This window comes from Nilaparvata lugens, chromosome 6, assembly GCF_014356525.2.
Source record: "Nilaparvata lugens isolate BPH chromosome 6, ASM1435652v1, whole genome shotgun sequence".
Classification (NCBI taxonomy): Eukaryota; Metazoa; Arthropoda; class Insecta; order Hemiptera; family Delphacidae; genus Nilaparvata; species Nilaparvata lugens.
In genome coordinates this window covers 26,011,002-26,025,730 of record NC_052509.1, presented here as the reverse complement: position 1 = coordinate 26,025,730, position 14,729 = coordinate 26,011,002, and the positions used below count along the sequence as shown (strand labels likewise).

Below are 14,729 nucleotides of genomic sequence, written 5' to 3'. Positions count from 1 at the left end.
AAGAGTAAAACTTATTTGTTATATACAGAATACACATAAAATTTAAGGTAAATAAATACCATTAATACTAAGTAAATAAAATGACTCAACTTTTCTTATCAGATACACACGCTCAACAAAATCCCAACTCGAAAATAATAGATAAAAATTACTAGAAAACCAAAAACTAAATGCCCTCCAAAAGTAATTTGAAAAGTTTCCTGTTGAAAACGCTAAGTGAAAAAGAAAAACTACATTTTCAGGAATAGCATGCCAGTGTCTTGCAGCAGTCACCACAAACGAGGAATTGAATGTTGCAGTGCGATGATTGGGAATTTGCAAGGTATACAAATGAAATCTCGTGTTGCGATTTGGATTAACATCAACAAGACAGATGAAATCATCTGCTAGATAAGTAGGGCCCAGCCTCATGACCACAATTTTATACACTTGACAAAGATGAATGATACTTCATTCCTAATTGGGTTCCAAGCTCCAAAGAAATGACTTTTATATACATAAAAATACTCGGAAGTGACAGTTTTGGGTTTAGCCTGTTGCCCTCTCCCAATCATTATAGATGAGTTTAGTTTGTATTCAAATGAAATAGATAAATGGAGTAATCCGAGCAACAGAAGTACGCATTTGGATAAGCACCTACTAATAATATTTTCGAATGATATATTTTGAAAGTTTTTGTTGATGGAGAAAGATTTCCCTTAGAGTTAATTCAATCGCTAAAATGATATAATGATTGTACTAAAATAATAATATGTTATTTTACAAATTTTTCTACTCACGTTTTTACTTTTTGCTGCATTAGAGCGAACTGGATAACTGTAGACTTGAAGATATTTTTAGCATCCACTCCATTCTTCATCTTGCCATCGGTTTGCCTTGGCGTGTAAGGTTGGCACTCCAGGTTCAGGGCATTCATTTTCTCAAAAAGACTATCGAGGCACACGTCTATGTGAGAAACCTGCAATAATATATTTTCAATTAAAATTAATTTCAATGACAGATCAAATACGAAAAACTGCATATTTGTGATCTATATCTTTATAATTTTTGGAAAGAATTGGAAAATTAACATAAAATAGCTTTGCCTAAAGAATATCTTTGATAGCAGTCCACATGACATTAAAATGATTGGTAAGACATCTATGGCTTAGGGGGAGGGGGGGATGCATGGTGGAGCGGCGAAGATAGCTTCAAGATTGATATTAATTATCCGGTTGAGATTAATGAGCTTTTTATTATTCTTGGATGAATCACCTTCACAGTCACTTGTTTCAATTCTTTCACTATCTTATCAATGATTATGACTTATCTATGGTGTGTGGGTGTGGGATGAATTGAGATAAATTAAACTTAACTCAGATAAGTATTTTCATTTGAGTTTATATATCAAGCATTTTTAGTTGAGTTTTGAATGTATTTCACTCCTGTTTGTAGACAAGAATTTACTTGAGCAAAACAGTATCGTATTCTGAAAACGTCAGATAAAACGTATTATATAACTTGATTTGATAGTGTTGAATATAATACATGTGTATATAAATGGGCAATGGGCTCATAACATACCGCTCCTCTATGTACGTCACCATTACATTTAACACTTTCAATCAAGCTTGAAGCTACCTTCGCCGCTCCACTTAAATAGCACCCTTGTATGCACCCTTAAATAGCGTTTTATTTTACATGTTGGGTCAAAAAAGGTTTGGGGACCACTTATCAAGTACAATATTTTGAGAACATGATGATCTGCGAAACCGTTATCTTGTAGGGCTACTCAATATCTTCTAAAATGGAACACTTCGTATAATTTTATATTTTTTTCATTGACTCGACATGTTTCAACACTTGAGGCAATTTCGAGAGTCAAAATGAATTCATTCATTGTATTATTGGATACTGTTATCAGAGATAATATTTTACCGTATAAGAAAATACAATATACAGTATTGTGTTTTATTATTACAATATTTATATCATAATTGTATAATCAGTATAATTTTATTATTGACTGTCTTATGTCTTATTATATGTATAATATGTCATATTATACTTTCTAATAGGACATAGCTCTGAACATAAATAAATTATACTCTACTCTATATCAAGCAGTCGTTAGGTCATGTCAGAGGCCCTGAAATTGATCAGTTGTGACCTGAAAACTCTGATACCAGACCTGAGCCACCCAGGTCACTCAATATTATTACTAGTAGTTCTGCGAACAGTATATCTCGCTCATGAATACAACTTTCAATCTAATGAGAAGGGCCAGTACAGTAAGTACAGTACATTGTGAAGATTTAGCCATGTCATCTATTAATTTCTCCATTGAAAGTGCTAGAGACACTGTTTGCAGGGACACCGGACTTATCAAGGAGGTACCTTTATATTGTATCCATATATTCAATATAAACATATATTACAACTTTTCTAATAATTAATTATAAGAAATCGGTCAACTGACGGAAAAATGGAATATGCAGTAGGCAATTTAGATGATGAATCGTCTCACAGACGATGGTGAGATGGAAAATGATTCTAAATAAGATGAGTTTGTTGGTGACAATGACAGGAGGTTGCTAATGATGTTTTTCATAAAAAGTGGATTCAATGTTATGGCTTGTTATGCCTATGCAGAATGTTAATGCTCACAAATCGGTTTCCGATCTCATACCTAAAGGAAAACAAAAGACTTGACACTCTAGATAGACACAAAAATTGCATACAATACAATAATAATTATTGTACCTGATAAACTGAAAATTGAGTTGAAAAATAACTAAAATAATAACTGATAGTTATGAATAAAAGAAGTTGGAGATTAAAAGATGATATGATATGATTAGATGATATGAGTACAGTGAGAGAAGCAAGATTAGAGGTTGTGAATGAAAGTCCTACATAATTTCGGATAAGTACAAATTTTGTGTTAATTTCATTATTAATTGTTTCTTGATCATGTGTTATCATTTTGTTTTAGATTTTAATTCTTAATTCTATTTTAATAAGCCAAACACCGTTTAGAGGTTAGTTTGAGGTTAGGTTTTCGAGATTTAAAAATAAACATAGATAGTTTACTTGACTAAAATTATAACCAAATTAAAATCCTATCATTTATAAATCAATTATTATTATTGCAAGTAATATAATTTCTTAGATAGGAAGATGAGCTCAAGTAGAACACCGAAGGTTAGTAATAGAAATGTACACATAGCGGGAGTACTTACGCGTTCCTAAAACCAAAATTCAAAAACGCCAAAACCAAAAACCCCAGTTCTTCAAACTACTTTAGCCGAAAAAGTTGCTCAACTACAAAGTAGCCACACTAATTTAAAAAACCAATTAGAAGTAACTCTAAAAACGTCTGAGGAAGAAAGGTTAGGGATGGTAGAAGAAATTAAATCTTTGGAACTGATTATAAAATTACAAGATGAAGACCATAAAAAAGAAATACTAAATCTAAAAAATCAATGTAGTCTAATGTCGAAGGAAATAAAGAAACTAAAATCTAAATTTGATAATACTAAATGTACGTTTTGCAACGAACGTTTTGAACCTCCGTCCAAATGCAAAAAAATAGAATCTAACCTAAATGATGGGAAATGCTCTGAAAATGGTTGAAATAAAACGTACAGTGAGGTTTTAAAGACAGCAACCAAAAATATAGCTGAGGGAAATAAAGATAGGAAAGGGAGAGTTCTGCTACTGACGTCCAGTCATGGACGTGATTGCAGTGATCTCCTTGATAAAAGATTAAAAAATAAATTTGATGTCCAATGTTTTTTCAAGCCAAGTGCATCACTTAATGCAGTTGTAGAGTCAGCTAGGGAACAAACTAAAGACTTTGATGAAAATGACTATCTAATTGTACTGGGTGGCTCAAATAATATAAATGAACCTAACTTGAATCATCTTCCTCAAGTAACAGAAAAAATCAAGGAAATTGTGCCACTCAGCAAAAAAACAAACTTAATAATAAGTACTATTCCTAATAGGTTTGATAGGCCAGAATTAAATGAAGCAATCAATTCGACAAACAAATCAATCCATAATACAATCAACAGCCTAAAAAATAAGAATTCTAAACAACTGGGGATTTGTTTTCTACATGAAAGGCTGAAAAGACATAACTTCACTAATCATGGGTTGCATCTAAATCGATCTGGCAAAGTTATCTTTTGTAATAGATTGGCAGAGCTGATTGAAAGCCGTTTGCAATCCTCTGGTTTGAAAGCAGTCAAAAAACAAATAACGATTTTTTAGTAAATTGGCTCAAAACAGGGAAAGGAAATAGCTACAAATGCTAGAGATAGAGTAGCACAAGATGGTAAGGTTTTTAGTATTTATCATCAAAATATTCAGTATCTTCGCAACAAAATTGACAGATTAGAAGTATTTCTTAAACAGGAGGATCCTGACATTGTTATTTTCACAGAGCATGGCTTAAAAATAAAGGAAATAAATCAAGTTAGGATTCCAGGCTATTCACTGAGATCAGAATTTTGTAGAATAGCTCATAGAAGCGGTGGTGTATGTATATTCACTAGCAATGCTAAACATACCCAAACTTATGAACTGGATTTTGTTAAGAGATTTTCTGTTGAGATGGATTTAGAGGTGACGGGACTAAGGTTAAAAATTGATGATCGATGAGGTAGCAGTGTTAGGTATCTATAGGTCACCAAATGGAGACTGGCAAAAATTTTGTGAGCTGCTCCATACACTTTTGGAAATTACAACCGCTCGTTTCACAAATGTTATAGTAGTAGGAGATTTCAGATGAAAGAGGATATTAGAGATATTATTAATATGAATAATTTAGAAATTAAGGTCCACGAATATACAAGAGTAACTCGAACTTCACAGACAATTATTGATAATATCCTCACAAATATAGAAGGTTGTAATGTCAGGTTAGGTAGCTCAGATCTATCAGATCATAACTATCAAATTTTAGATGTTAAGTTGCAGGGCCAGAATCCAAGCAGAAAAAAAACTTTTGTGAAAGAAATTCAGCAATATGAGCTAGGAAATATAAATTGTTTGAAGCAGGAACTGCTTCAAGAAAATTGGAGTAGTGTTTATAACAGTTGTAACCTAAATTACAAATATAAGCAATTCATTGATACTCTAAGATTTCACATTAGTGTATGCTGTCCGATAAAAAAAGTCAAAGTAAAAAGTAAATTAAACAAATTAGATGAATGGATAACTGAAGATATTCTTGCTCAAAGAAATATTGTTAGGGAAGCTTATGAGGAATTTAAATTAGTGAGGGATGTTCCGAGTTCCGAGTGAAGTCAAATACAAATGTCTAAAGAAAAACTATGCAAAAGAAGTGAGGAAAGCTAAGTGTAAGAAAACAGCTGAAATATTAACAACTAGTACCAATTTTAACTCTACTGTTTGGGAGGTAATTAATAGAAATAGGAGAGCAGCTCAAAAAGATACAGTTACTAATGTCCCTAGGATAATCGATGAACATGGAAATTATATAGATGATAGTATAGACATTTGTAACTTTTTCAATAAGTATTATCAACAGGTTGCATATAATCTCCAAAAGTCACTGAACACTAATACTTATAATACAACTACATTAAATGCTGAGCCAATTGAAAAGGTATTTAAATTTCATCCATTATCAAGAGATGAGTTGTCAAGGATAATAAAAAATTTGAATAACAAAAAAACAGTAGGATTGGATGCGGTCTCAAGCAAAATTTTAAAAGAATGTGAAAATGAATTACTGGACCCTTTATTGCATCTCCTTAATACTTCACTAGAGCAGGGTATTTTCCCTGATGATCTGAAACAAGGAAAAATTTTGCCAATTTTCAAGAGCGGTGATTCTGAAAGAGTTGAAAATTATAGACCCATTAGTATTCTAAATGTAATAAGTAAAATTTTTGAAAGAGTAGTTTTAAATAGGTTATTGATGCACCTGGAAGAAATTAATTTCATATGTGATGAACAGCATGGGTTCCAGAAAGGGAAATCTACTAGGACTGCAATAGTATCCCTTGTTGAAAGACTAATAGATATAATAGATTCAGGTGAGAAGGCAGCCGCAATATTTCTTGATTTATCCAAAGCTTTTGATTGTGTGAACCATAGAATATTATTGGAAATACTAAAAACTGTAGGTGTGAATGGTATAGAACTAAAATGGTTTGAATCATATCTCATAGGTAGAAACCAGTGTGTTGAGCTTACCAAGGTGGATGGGAATGAAATAGTAAAAATTAAATCTCAAAAACTGGAGGTCCAGGCTGGAGTACCTCAAGGCTCAATTCTGGGTCCCTTACTGTTTCTGTTGTATGTGAACCAATTACCAAAAGAGTTAAAAGATCACAGAGCTCTGTTGTTTGCTGATGACACATCGCTATCTTTAACAATTATTTATTAGATAGTCTAGAAATAAATGCTTTTACTGGAGTACAGTCAATTGTCCAATTCTTGAAGCAAAGGCAATTAACAATAAATAGTAAGAAATGTCAATTCCTACAATTCAAAAGTAAATATAATTCAGTAGAGGATAGAGAAATAAATGTGTTTGTAGAGGAAAATGAATTAGACCAAGAAGAGAAAGTAGCATTCTTGGGAATTTTATTGGACAGGAAATTAACATGGCATCCTTACATTGAGAGGATATGTAATAAGATATCATCTGGGGTATTTGTCCTGCGGCAGCTTGCTAGGCTAAATGATAAAAAAACTACTGTTAACTGCTTACCATGGACTTATACTATCTCATATTAGGTATGCTATTTTAGTATGGGGTAATTCATCTCAACAAAATATGGACAGAGTGTTTAAGATTCAAAAGAAGGCACTCAGATGTATAGAGAAAGTGAATAGGTTAGACTCTTGTAGGCCTTTATTTAAAAAGCTTGGTCTATTAACTGTGCCATCTTTGTATGTATATGAAGTTGTAATGCATGTGAAAACGAGTGGTGTGATCCAGAATTCAGATGTTCATGAGTATAATACGCGAAACAGAGCAGATTATCATATAATGGGTCACAATAGTAGGTTATTTGAACAAAAACCAGATTATATTGGTAGGAAATTTTATAACAAGCTACCTCAAATCTTGAAAAGTAATGATGATTTGAAGATTTTCAAAAAACAAATGAAAAAATATTTAGTTGATAGAGCTTTTTATAGTGTACAAGAATTCCTTTCAAACCTAAACTAGGTTGAACTACTTAGTGTTAGAATTATTATGTAATAACATGACTTGTCTTATACTCCATGACTGGAGTCTTTAGGACGTAATCTAAAAAAAAAGAAATGTTTATGATGTTAAATATTTTCTACAACTAAATTAGTTGTTGATTTATTCGTTGATTAATTTTATGATTATGAAAATTGTCCACAACTAAAATAGTTGAGTTATCTGTAACATAGATAATAATAGTTATTAATGTATTGATATTAAAGATTTTTTAAAAATAATTTATCCAATTAATTTGATAAATCAATTTAATAATAATAAGATGATTCAATTTAATTATTCTATATAGTTAATAATTTTATAATGATATATATTAGATTAAGATAAAACAATTAGTATGGTCTGCAAAAAGAATTTGGTCGGAACGAGATTTGAACCTGGGTCCAACAGTGTGTCAAACTACGCTCTAACCGTCTTGGACACCATGACCTGATAACAGTGAATGCGAAAAATTAGGAACATGAATTGCTGTACTTCAAAGATACGAAAAAGTAACTTTTGAGGTTAGTTTACGGGTTTTTAAATATTACAAAAAACCGGAGGTCTTACCAAAAATCGTTACACATACGTTTCTGTGCCTTGTTTCAAAGAACTTGCATACCAAATTTCATCCAAATTGGACAATAACTGCGACTGTAACTGCGGTACAAACAAACAGACAAAAGCCGATCGAGTCGAAACTAAGACCTCAGCTTCACTTTGGTCAATTATAATTCAAACAGACAGAAAACAACTTTGGGCTCTAGTAAATCAAAAGTGAGAACTTCGCAAACGCTCGTTCAAATAACAGAAGCATATGTTATCTCCAGATGTTATAATTCAGCTCAGTGTAATAATATGCAAGTGAGATCCGCAGTACATGATCAAAACCTAACATAAAGAGTACGGATATTATTATTATTATATCAAGGAATAAATATTTCAAGTAAGTAAATGTATAATCATAGAGTACAAAGTAAAAAATGAAGTGTAAAGTGTGGAATGACCTGAGCACCACGCATCAAGGCCCTCTGGTAGGAGTCGACAGCCATCTGCATATCTCCCTGCTTCTCTTCGAGAGCGGCCAAACATTCCCAGTAGTCAGGCAGGCTCTCTGCATCTGGGTTGCGGCTGCCAAGTGCTGTTAGCCATTCTTTGCATGACTCCCAAGGATAACCCTGTCAAACAAAGTGTTAATAAGTAGCAATTCAATTAAGACTGTGCAACAGTCTAAAAACCGTTTTACTTGTGATATTTTTCAAAAAATTTCGATTTGTTTGTACACTATCAAGTTATCAAAATAAAAATGACTTGTCAGAAAGTGTTTTCCAATCATTAATTTTCGAGATATGAGCGCCTTGAGTTTAAATTTTTGGGACGGATCATTTCAAATCCGGTAAGAGATAAATTCATGAATTTTCGAAGAGAAAATCTTCATGGTATTGTTGATTGAATGAATAAGAACGTAAAAATATACATTTTTGAGAAAGTTATTCAATTTTCGAAAATTGATATTTTCAGGATTCTTTATTTCAATCAAAAATACCTTGAAGAATTTATCCTCAAAATGTAAACTTCAGGCTCTCATAAAGTAATAATCAGAAAAAAATATTCCTGAGAATTTTTTTTATTTTGATAACTTGTTAGTAAGTTTATAAAAAAAACTTTAAAATTATCACAAGTTTTTTTAGACTATTGCACAGCCTTAGATAAGTTACTAGACTGACCCGTGCAGAATAAACTATTTTTTGCTTTGTAAAAGAACTGATAACTCTACTTTTACCAAAACCTCAAGATTTTTTGTTAGTTTAAGGGCCAGTTGCATGTCCGTCTGTTAAATATGGACATTAACGTCGATTAACAAATCAGCGTTAGTTTTACCGAGTCATTTCTGTTCCACCAAGATCGGTTAGTTTTTAATCCCGATTAAGTTTACCGGTTAACTAACCAAGAATTTAAGGCCTCTTTCACACGATAGGAGACGTGCAACTTGAACACTGAACAGTGTTCACGTTTTTTCGTCGAAGTACATTGGGTCCAATCGTGTCTTTCACATGGTGATCCCGAGCCAGGAACCTCCTTTTGTCACGTCTTTTCCCCTCGAGGCAAGCAGAAACCCGTTTGGATCGAGATACTAGCGGACAAATCGCCACTTTCACATGGTGATTCTACGTCTCTCCGGTCATCACTTTTTCTCAAAATCTATCTTTCTTGAAAATGAAGATAGAAAGATTCTGATTTCGGATTTGGATTCAGCAACCCCAAATTCTATAAAGCGTAAGTCCCGTTTTCGAAAATATCCGAAAACAAGGAAGTTATGGCTGTTTTTAATAAAGCTTTCTATTATCATAGAATTATACGGTAAAAACGAACAGGTACTGTAGCTGTTATAATACAACTTACACTGTATTCGTGTAGGAAATTTGGTGGGATATTTATCTTGATTTCTGAAAATACCCAAAAATAAGGGAGTAAGATAACTTTGAAAAACCAACGTTTTCCTGCCGATTGACAAAAGAGATTGAAAATAATTCTAAGACATATTATGTCTTGAACTAAAAACGTGTGATAGATATCCAGATCACTATTCAAGCTATCAAGCTTTTCATAAATTTATTTGTCTCCCCAGGCAGTAGGTTTGCGCCCAACATTTTCACTTGAACATTTCTGTGATAATTATTAAATTATGATAGAACACATTATAGTATTGATCTTCTAAATCCAGTTACATGCACATCGATTTCCGTAAAATTGATTTTTACCATTCCTATGAATTCTACCTGGTTCAGCGCAACTTGTTAAATATCATTATGTTTGATTCAACAGAATTCATAAGAACGACAAAAAATCGAACAACAAAAAAGCCGAAGTTAGTGTCGACGGTATACGACATATAGAAAGCAAAAGCTCGCGCTTGGTCCATAGTTCTACGACTGAGGATTCAGCTCAGCGACTATTATCGACAAGCCATGATTATGTTAATCACTACTCATATAATAAAACAAAGTATAGAACTGCTTTTTACTATGATACATGGTTTTCATTCTTCAATAAAAATGAAACGAGATTCTGGTGTCAAAAGCATTAAAGTCGCCAGGATGGTCTGGACTATTCATGACTTTCTCAGTATGCATTATCCATTCAGCAGTTCTAATACAAACACAGACATCAGTTTCGTTTTAGTTGGAATGGATTGACATTTTTTATCCTTTCAGATCCTATAATTACCATAGATCGATTCAGATCACCCCAATGTTTATACTGTATGTTCATAATAGATTTTTCTGATTGTTGCAAAGAAATATTTACTGGTATTTTGGAGTTATATTCAACTATTTGAACCTGATAAATTTGTTTGTTGAATTACAATTGAAATTCAGTGAAGTTTACTTGTCCTTTTCCTCGTATTTTATTGGGTGAGGAGTGGAGATGATTTATGAGTTCATATTTGGATTCATCTTTTCAAATTTTAATTTTTTTGAACTTTTAAGAATTAAAAATGTTCATGTTTAAACTTTTTAGGTGTTTGAAAACTTCTTAAAACCTTTGCCTGTTTCTTCGTGAGGCAGGAGTATTGTTATCTTTGTACGTTTACTATATAATCATATGATAATGGAAAGCTATATTAAAAACAGCTATAACTCCCTTGTTTTCAGGTATTTTTGAAAATGGGACTTACGCTTATAGAATTTGAGGTCGCTGAATCGAAATCCGAAATCTTCTATCTACATTTTTAAGGAAGTTAGACTAAAAACGTGTAACAAATATCAGATCAAATTTTTAATGTTTCTTCAATCGGCAGGAAAACTTTGGTTTTTCAAAGTTATCTTACTCCCTTATGTTGGGGTATTTTCAGAAATCAAGATAAATATCCTAACAAATTTCCAACTTGAATACAGTGTAAGTTATATTATAATAGCTACAGTACATACGTACTGTATAGTACAGTACCTGTTCGTTTTTACCGTATAATTACATTATAATAGAAAGCTTTATTAAAAACAGCCATAACTTCCCTGTTTTGGGATATTTTCGAAAACGGGACTTACGCTTTAAAGAATTTGGGGTCGCTGACTCCAAATCCGAAATCAGAATCTTTCTATCTTCATTTTCAAGAAAGATAGTTTTTGAGAAAAAGTGGTGACCGGAGAGACGTAGAATCACCATGTGAAAGTGGCGATTTGTCCGCTAGTATCTCGATCCAAGCCGGTTTCTGCTTGCCTCGAGGGGAAAAGACGTGACAAAAGGAGGTTCCTGGCTCGGGGTCACCATGTGAAAGACACGATTTGACTCAATGTACTTCGACAAAAAAACGTGAAGACTGTTCAGTGTTCAAGTTGCACATCTCCTATCGTGTGAAAGTAGCCTAACGGTTTCACAATCTGGCAACACTGTAATTTAACACAAAATAATTGAGGTTATGTTATTGAAGCGGTAAATTTGAAACTGAAAAAATATTAACAAACGAGATCATGTTACAATATTATTAGACAAAGGAAAAATGAGTTTGATCTCAATTCTAATAAGAGAGAATATCTGCATAATAGGAAACTGATAATGATAGGTATGTTTTAAGGTAAAAATGAGGTTATGTTATTGAAACGGTGAATTTGACCATTCAATACAGAGGCTTGCGCGCATGCGCCATAAAAATGCTCTGTCTGTCACCAGTGTCAAGTGCTATGCTGCTAACAGACGACAAAAGATCGAAAACTAACCTCAAAAATCAGTATCTAATTTTGAATGCTAATATCAGCTAAATACACTTCTCTATTTTATTAATGAATGAAATTCATTCATATTTTTAGCCCATACTTTGAATTTTTTACCAAAAACTAATAGGAAGACATCTATCAGTAGGTACATAACCGGCGTTAGTTGAATAGAATAGAATAGAATAGAATAGAATATCTTTATTAGCCTCAATAGTACATCACAATTTGACATATAGGCCAGTCAACACAATACAATACAGCACAAATTCAGCACAATTGGATTTAATTCCCCATGAATGGCCTGTTGAAAATCTTTTTCGTCGCTGATTAGTATAACCAGCGTTATTTTTCGATTTTTACCTTTGTGCAACCAAATTTTCTTCGTTTCAACTAATTGTGGTTAAAATGGTGCCAACTAATCAGAATTAAAAATTGTTTACGCCAGCGTTATCGCTTGAAATTTCTGTTTTGTGAAACCAAAATGCATCGGTTAGCACTAATCTTGATTAAAGTACAGCATTTAATCGTGATTAAACGTTAACCGACGTGAGAAAAACTGTGGGTAAAAGATTCAAACGATGTGAACAGCATTAATAATTAAATTTGAAAACTTGAATTATTCTCAATCAAGTTGTTGATTACTAGAAATCAAGTATATTCAATTAGAAGTACTAGATTAAACTAGTAGGTAGTTGATTACTTGAAACATCAATTTGGAAGATAAATCAGTGAATTATAACTGAACGAATTAACAAAATTCAGGGGGACTAATACAAAATGAGGAGGGAGAATAGATCCTAACGCATAGCATTAATGGCAAAAAGACTATGGTAAAATTAGGGACACAGTGCTCAATCTAGTGCTAAAAATCACCACATGTATTTTGTCTTTATTTTTAATTTTTAATCCTATTATAGTATTATTTGAATAACAATATTTGTGAAATGGCGTCCGTTTTTGACCAAACAGTCCTACATTTGTTGTGAGAAGTTTATGACAGTGCTGTGCAAGATAAAACCTTGCCTTATCTGCAGTGGAGGAAAAGTTAGTGAATAAAGATTAGGGTTTTCAGTTTTCAATAATTTCTGAATTGTATCAATGGCGAATAATTGACTGTTTGTTAGAGCATTACTCGAAACTTCATTATTGGTCCTTACTTTTTTGAGAACAAGTTACTGTCAATTCAGAGCGTTTCTTATTACTTATCTAACAATGCTGCGTGATTCTTTTAGCCATAAACCCCAATATTGTATTATTTGCAACATGCCATACATCAAGAGAAACTACGAAAGGCCAACTTCCCTGAACGTGTTACTTCGTTGCGTGGGGATGTGGAGTAACCTTCTCAATCACCGGACCGATCACCTTGTGACTGTTTTTTATGGGGCTACTTCAAAGCTCATGTATACATAAACAAACCACGTACATGTAAAGCCCTAAGTGAAACAATAACATAATAAATTCGAGCAACAACATGCGTAACGCTTCAGAGGAATATGGACAACTTCTTACAACGTCTATATGACTGTATGGACAAAAACAAACAATTTAACAGATGTTATTCTCTGTAATTAAAAAATGAACGAATTTTTAATATCAAAATGGCAACATCCATCGTACATACTGGAAATACAAATTTAAGTTTCCTTCAAAAATGAGCTGGTAATAGCTATTCCGAATCCTCCATACTGCATTGCCCAACCCTGTATAACAATAACAATTTCAATATTAAACTTTTCAATATGAAGCTAGTATGTTCAAAGTTTTTATTTAGAGATTTTTATCAAGATGAATAAATTTTGACTTACAGTATGAATCAACGTGAGTAGCTCATGAAGCGCTTTTACAGTGGTTTCCTTCAAATTTTCCGAGTCCAATACAATGGTAGTCTCATCAAGTGGCTTACAATCGCCACAAGAAGCAAGGTCCTCCTGCTCTCTGGTTAGTGAGCAAGGTGGCTCCGTACTTTCAAGGTTGATTGTAAGATCACCCTTACTATTTTCCTTCTCTTCTGGGATAGTCTCAATCACAATAGCCGGCAAATTGGTAGGCCTTGATTTTGGTGCTGAGGTTTTCAATGGAGCACTGTTGCTGTTTGTGTTTGGCTCCTGTGAAATAGAAAATGATGTAGATTGATGAAATAATGGTGGAGATTGGTTTACCTATGTTTTACGAAAGCTGACAGGATAGCTAAATTTGCTCACCCCACTCCCCTTTATTTTTGTTGGAGTGGCTACCAGTTGCTGTGACTGAGCACCTGTAAACATTGCTAACCAACAACCCACAAGAGTAAACCCACAGTACTATCGGTCCTCCATCACAATATTTGTTACCCCGCATTACAGAACCAAAAAATATCAGAAATATCAGATATAATTCATTTTTAGTTAAAGTGGTACAAAATAATAAGTAATTTAGTCAATATTGCATCCTACTACAGCAGTTTACAATTATTAATTTATCAATTACTAAAAATGTGTATTCAAACAAATATTTTTATTTCATTCACATTTACCTTGAAAGGTTGTCTGATTGGAAGCCTGCTTCCCTCCTTATGGGGCAAGAAGCACTTTAGGTGATGGAAACTTTCCATGGGCTTTCCTTTGGTTTTCAGCCATGATGAAAGTTTTTCACTGCAAAGAGAAAACAATTAAACTACAAGCCTTCCATTAAAATTGTATAGAAAATTACAGTCATATTTACAATACGCCTAAACTGTATTATTTGTATTTGAAAGATCGTGATATAAGAAACTATGTTTTCTGAGTTGCTCAACTTGATAGTCTACTGTTCAGTTTCAA

General features: G+C 32.9%; 1 protein-coding gene across 3 annotated transcripts in view; it reads right to left on the bottom strand.

Annotated features, from left to right (window-relative positions):
• Nucleotides 1-760: 760 nt before the first annotated feature.
• LOC111056210 (cytoskeleton-associated protein 2-like) overlaps nt 761-14,729 on the bottom strand; it is a 479,893-nt gene continuing 465,924 nt past the window's right edge. For all 3 annotated transcript variants that reach the window (XM_039430533.1, XM_039430532.1, XM_039430534.1), the window contains exons 5-8: nt 14,444-14,561; nt 13,737-14,036; nt 8,221-8,391; nt 761-958 (exon numbers count right to left, since the gene is read on the bottom strand). In XM_039430533.1, the coding sequence (XP_039286467.1) occupies nt 776-958; nt 8,221-8,391; nt 13,737-14,036; nt 14,444-14,561 (772 nt within the window). In that variant the 3' untranslated portion in view covers nt 761-775. The remainder of the gene's footprint in view (nt 959-8,220; nt 8,392-13,736; nt 14,037-14,443; nt 14,562-14,729) is intronic.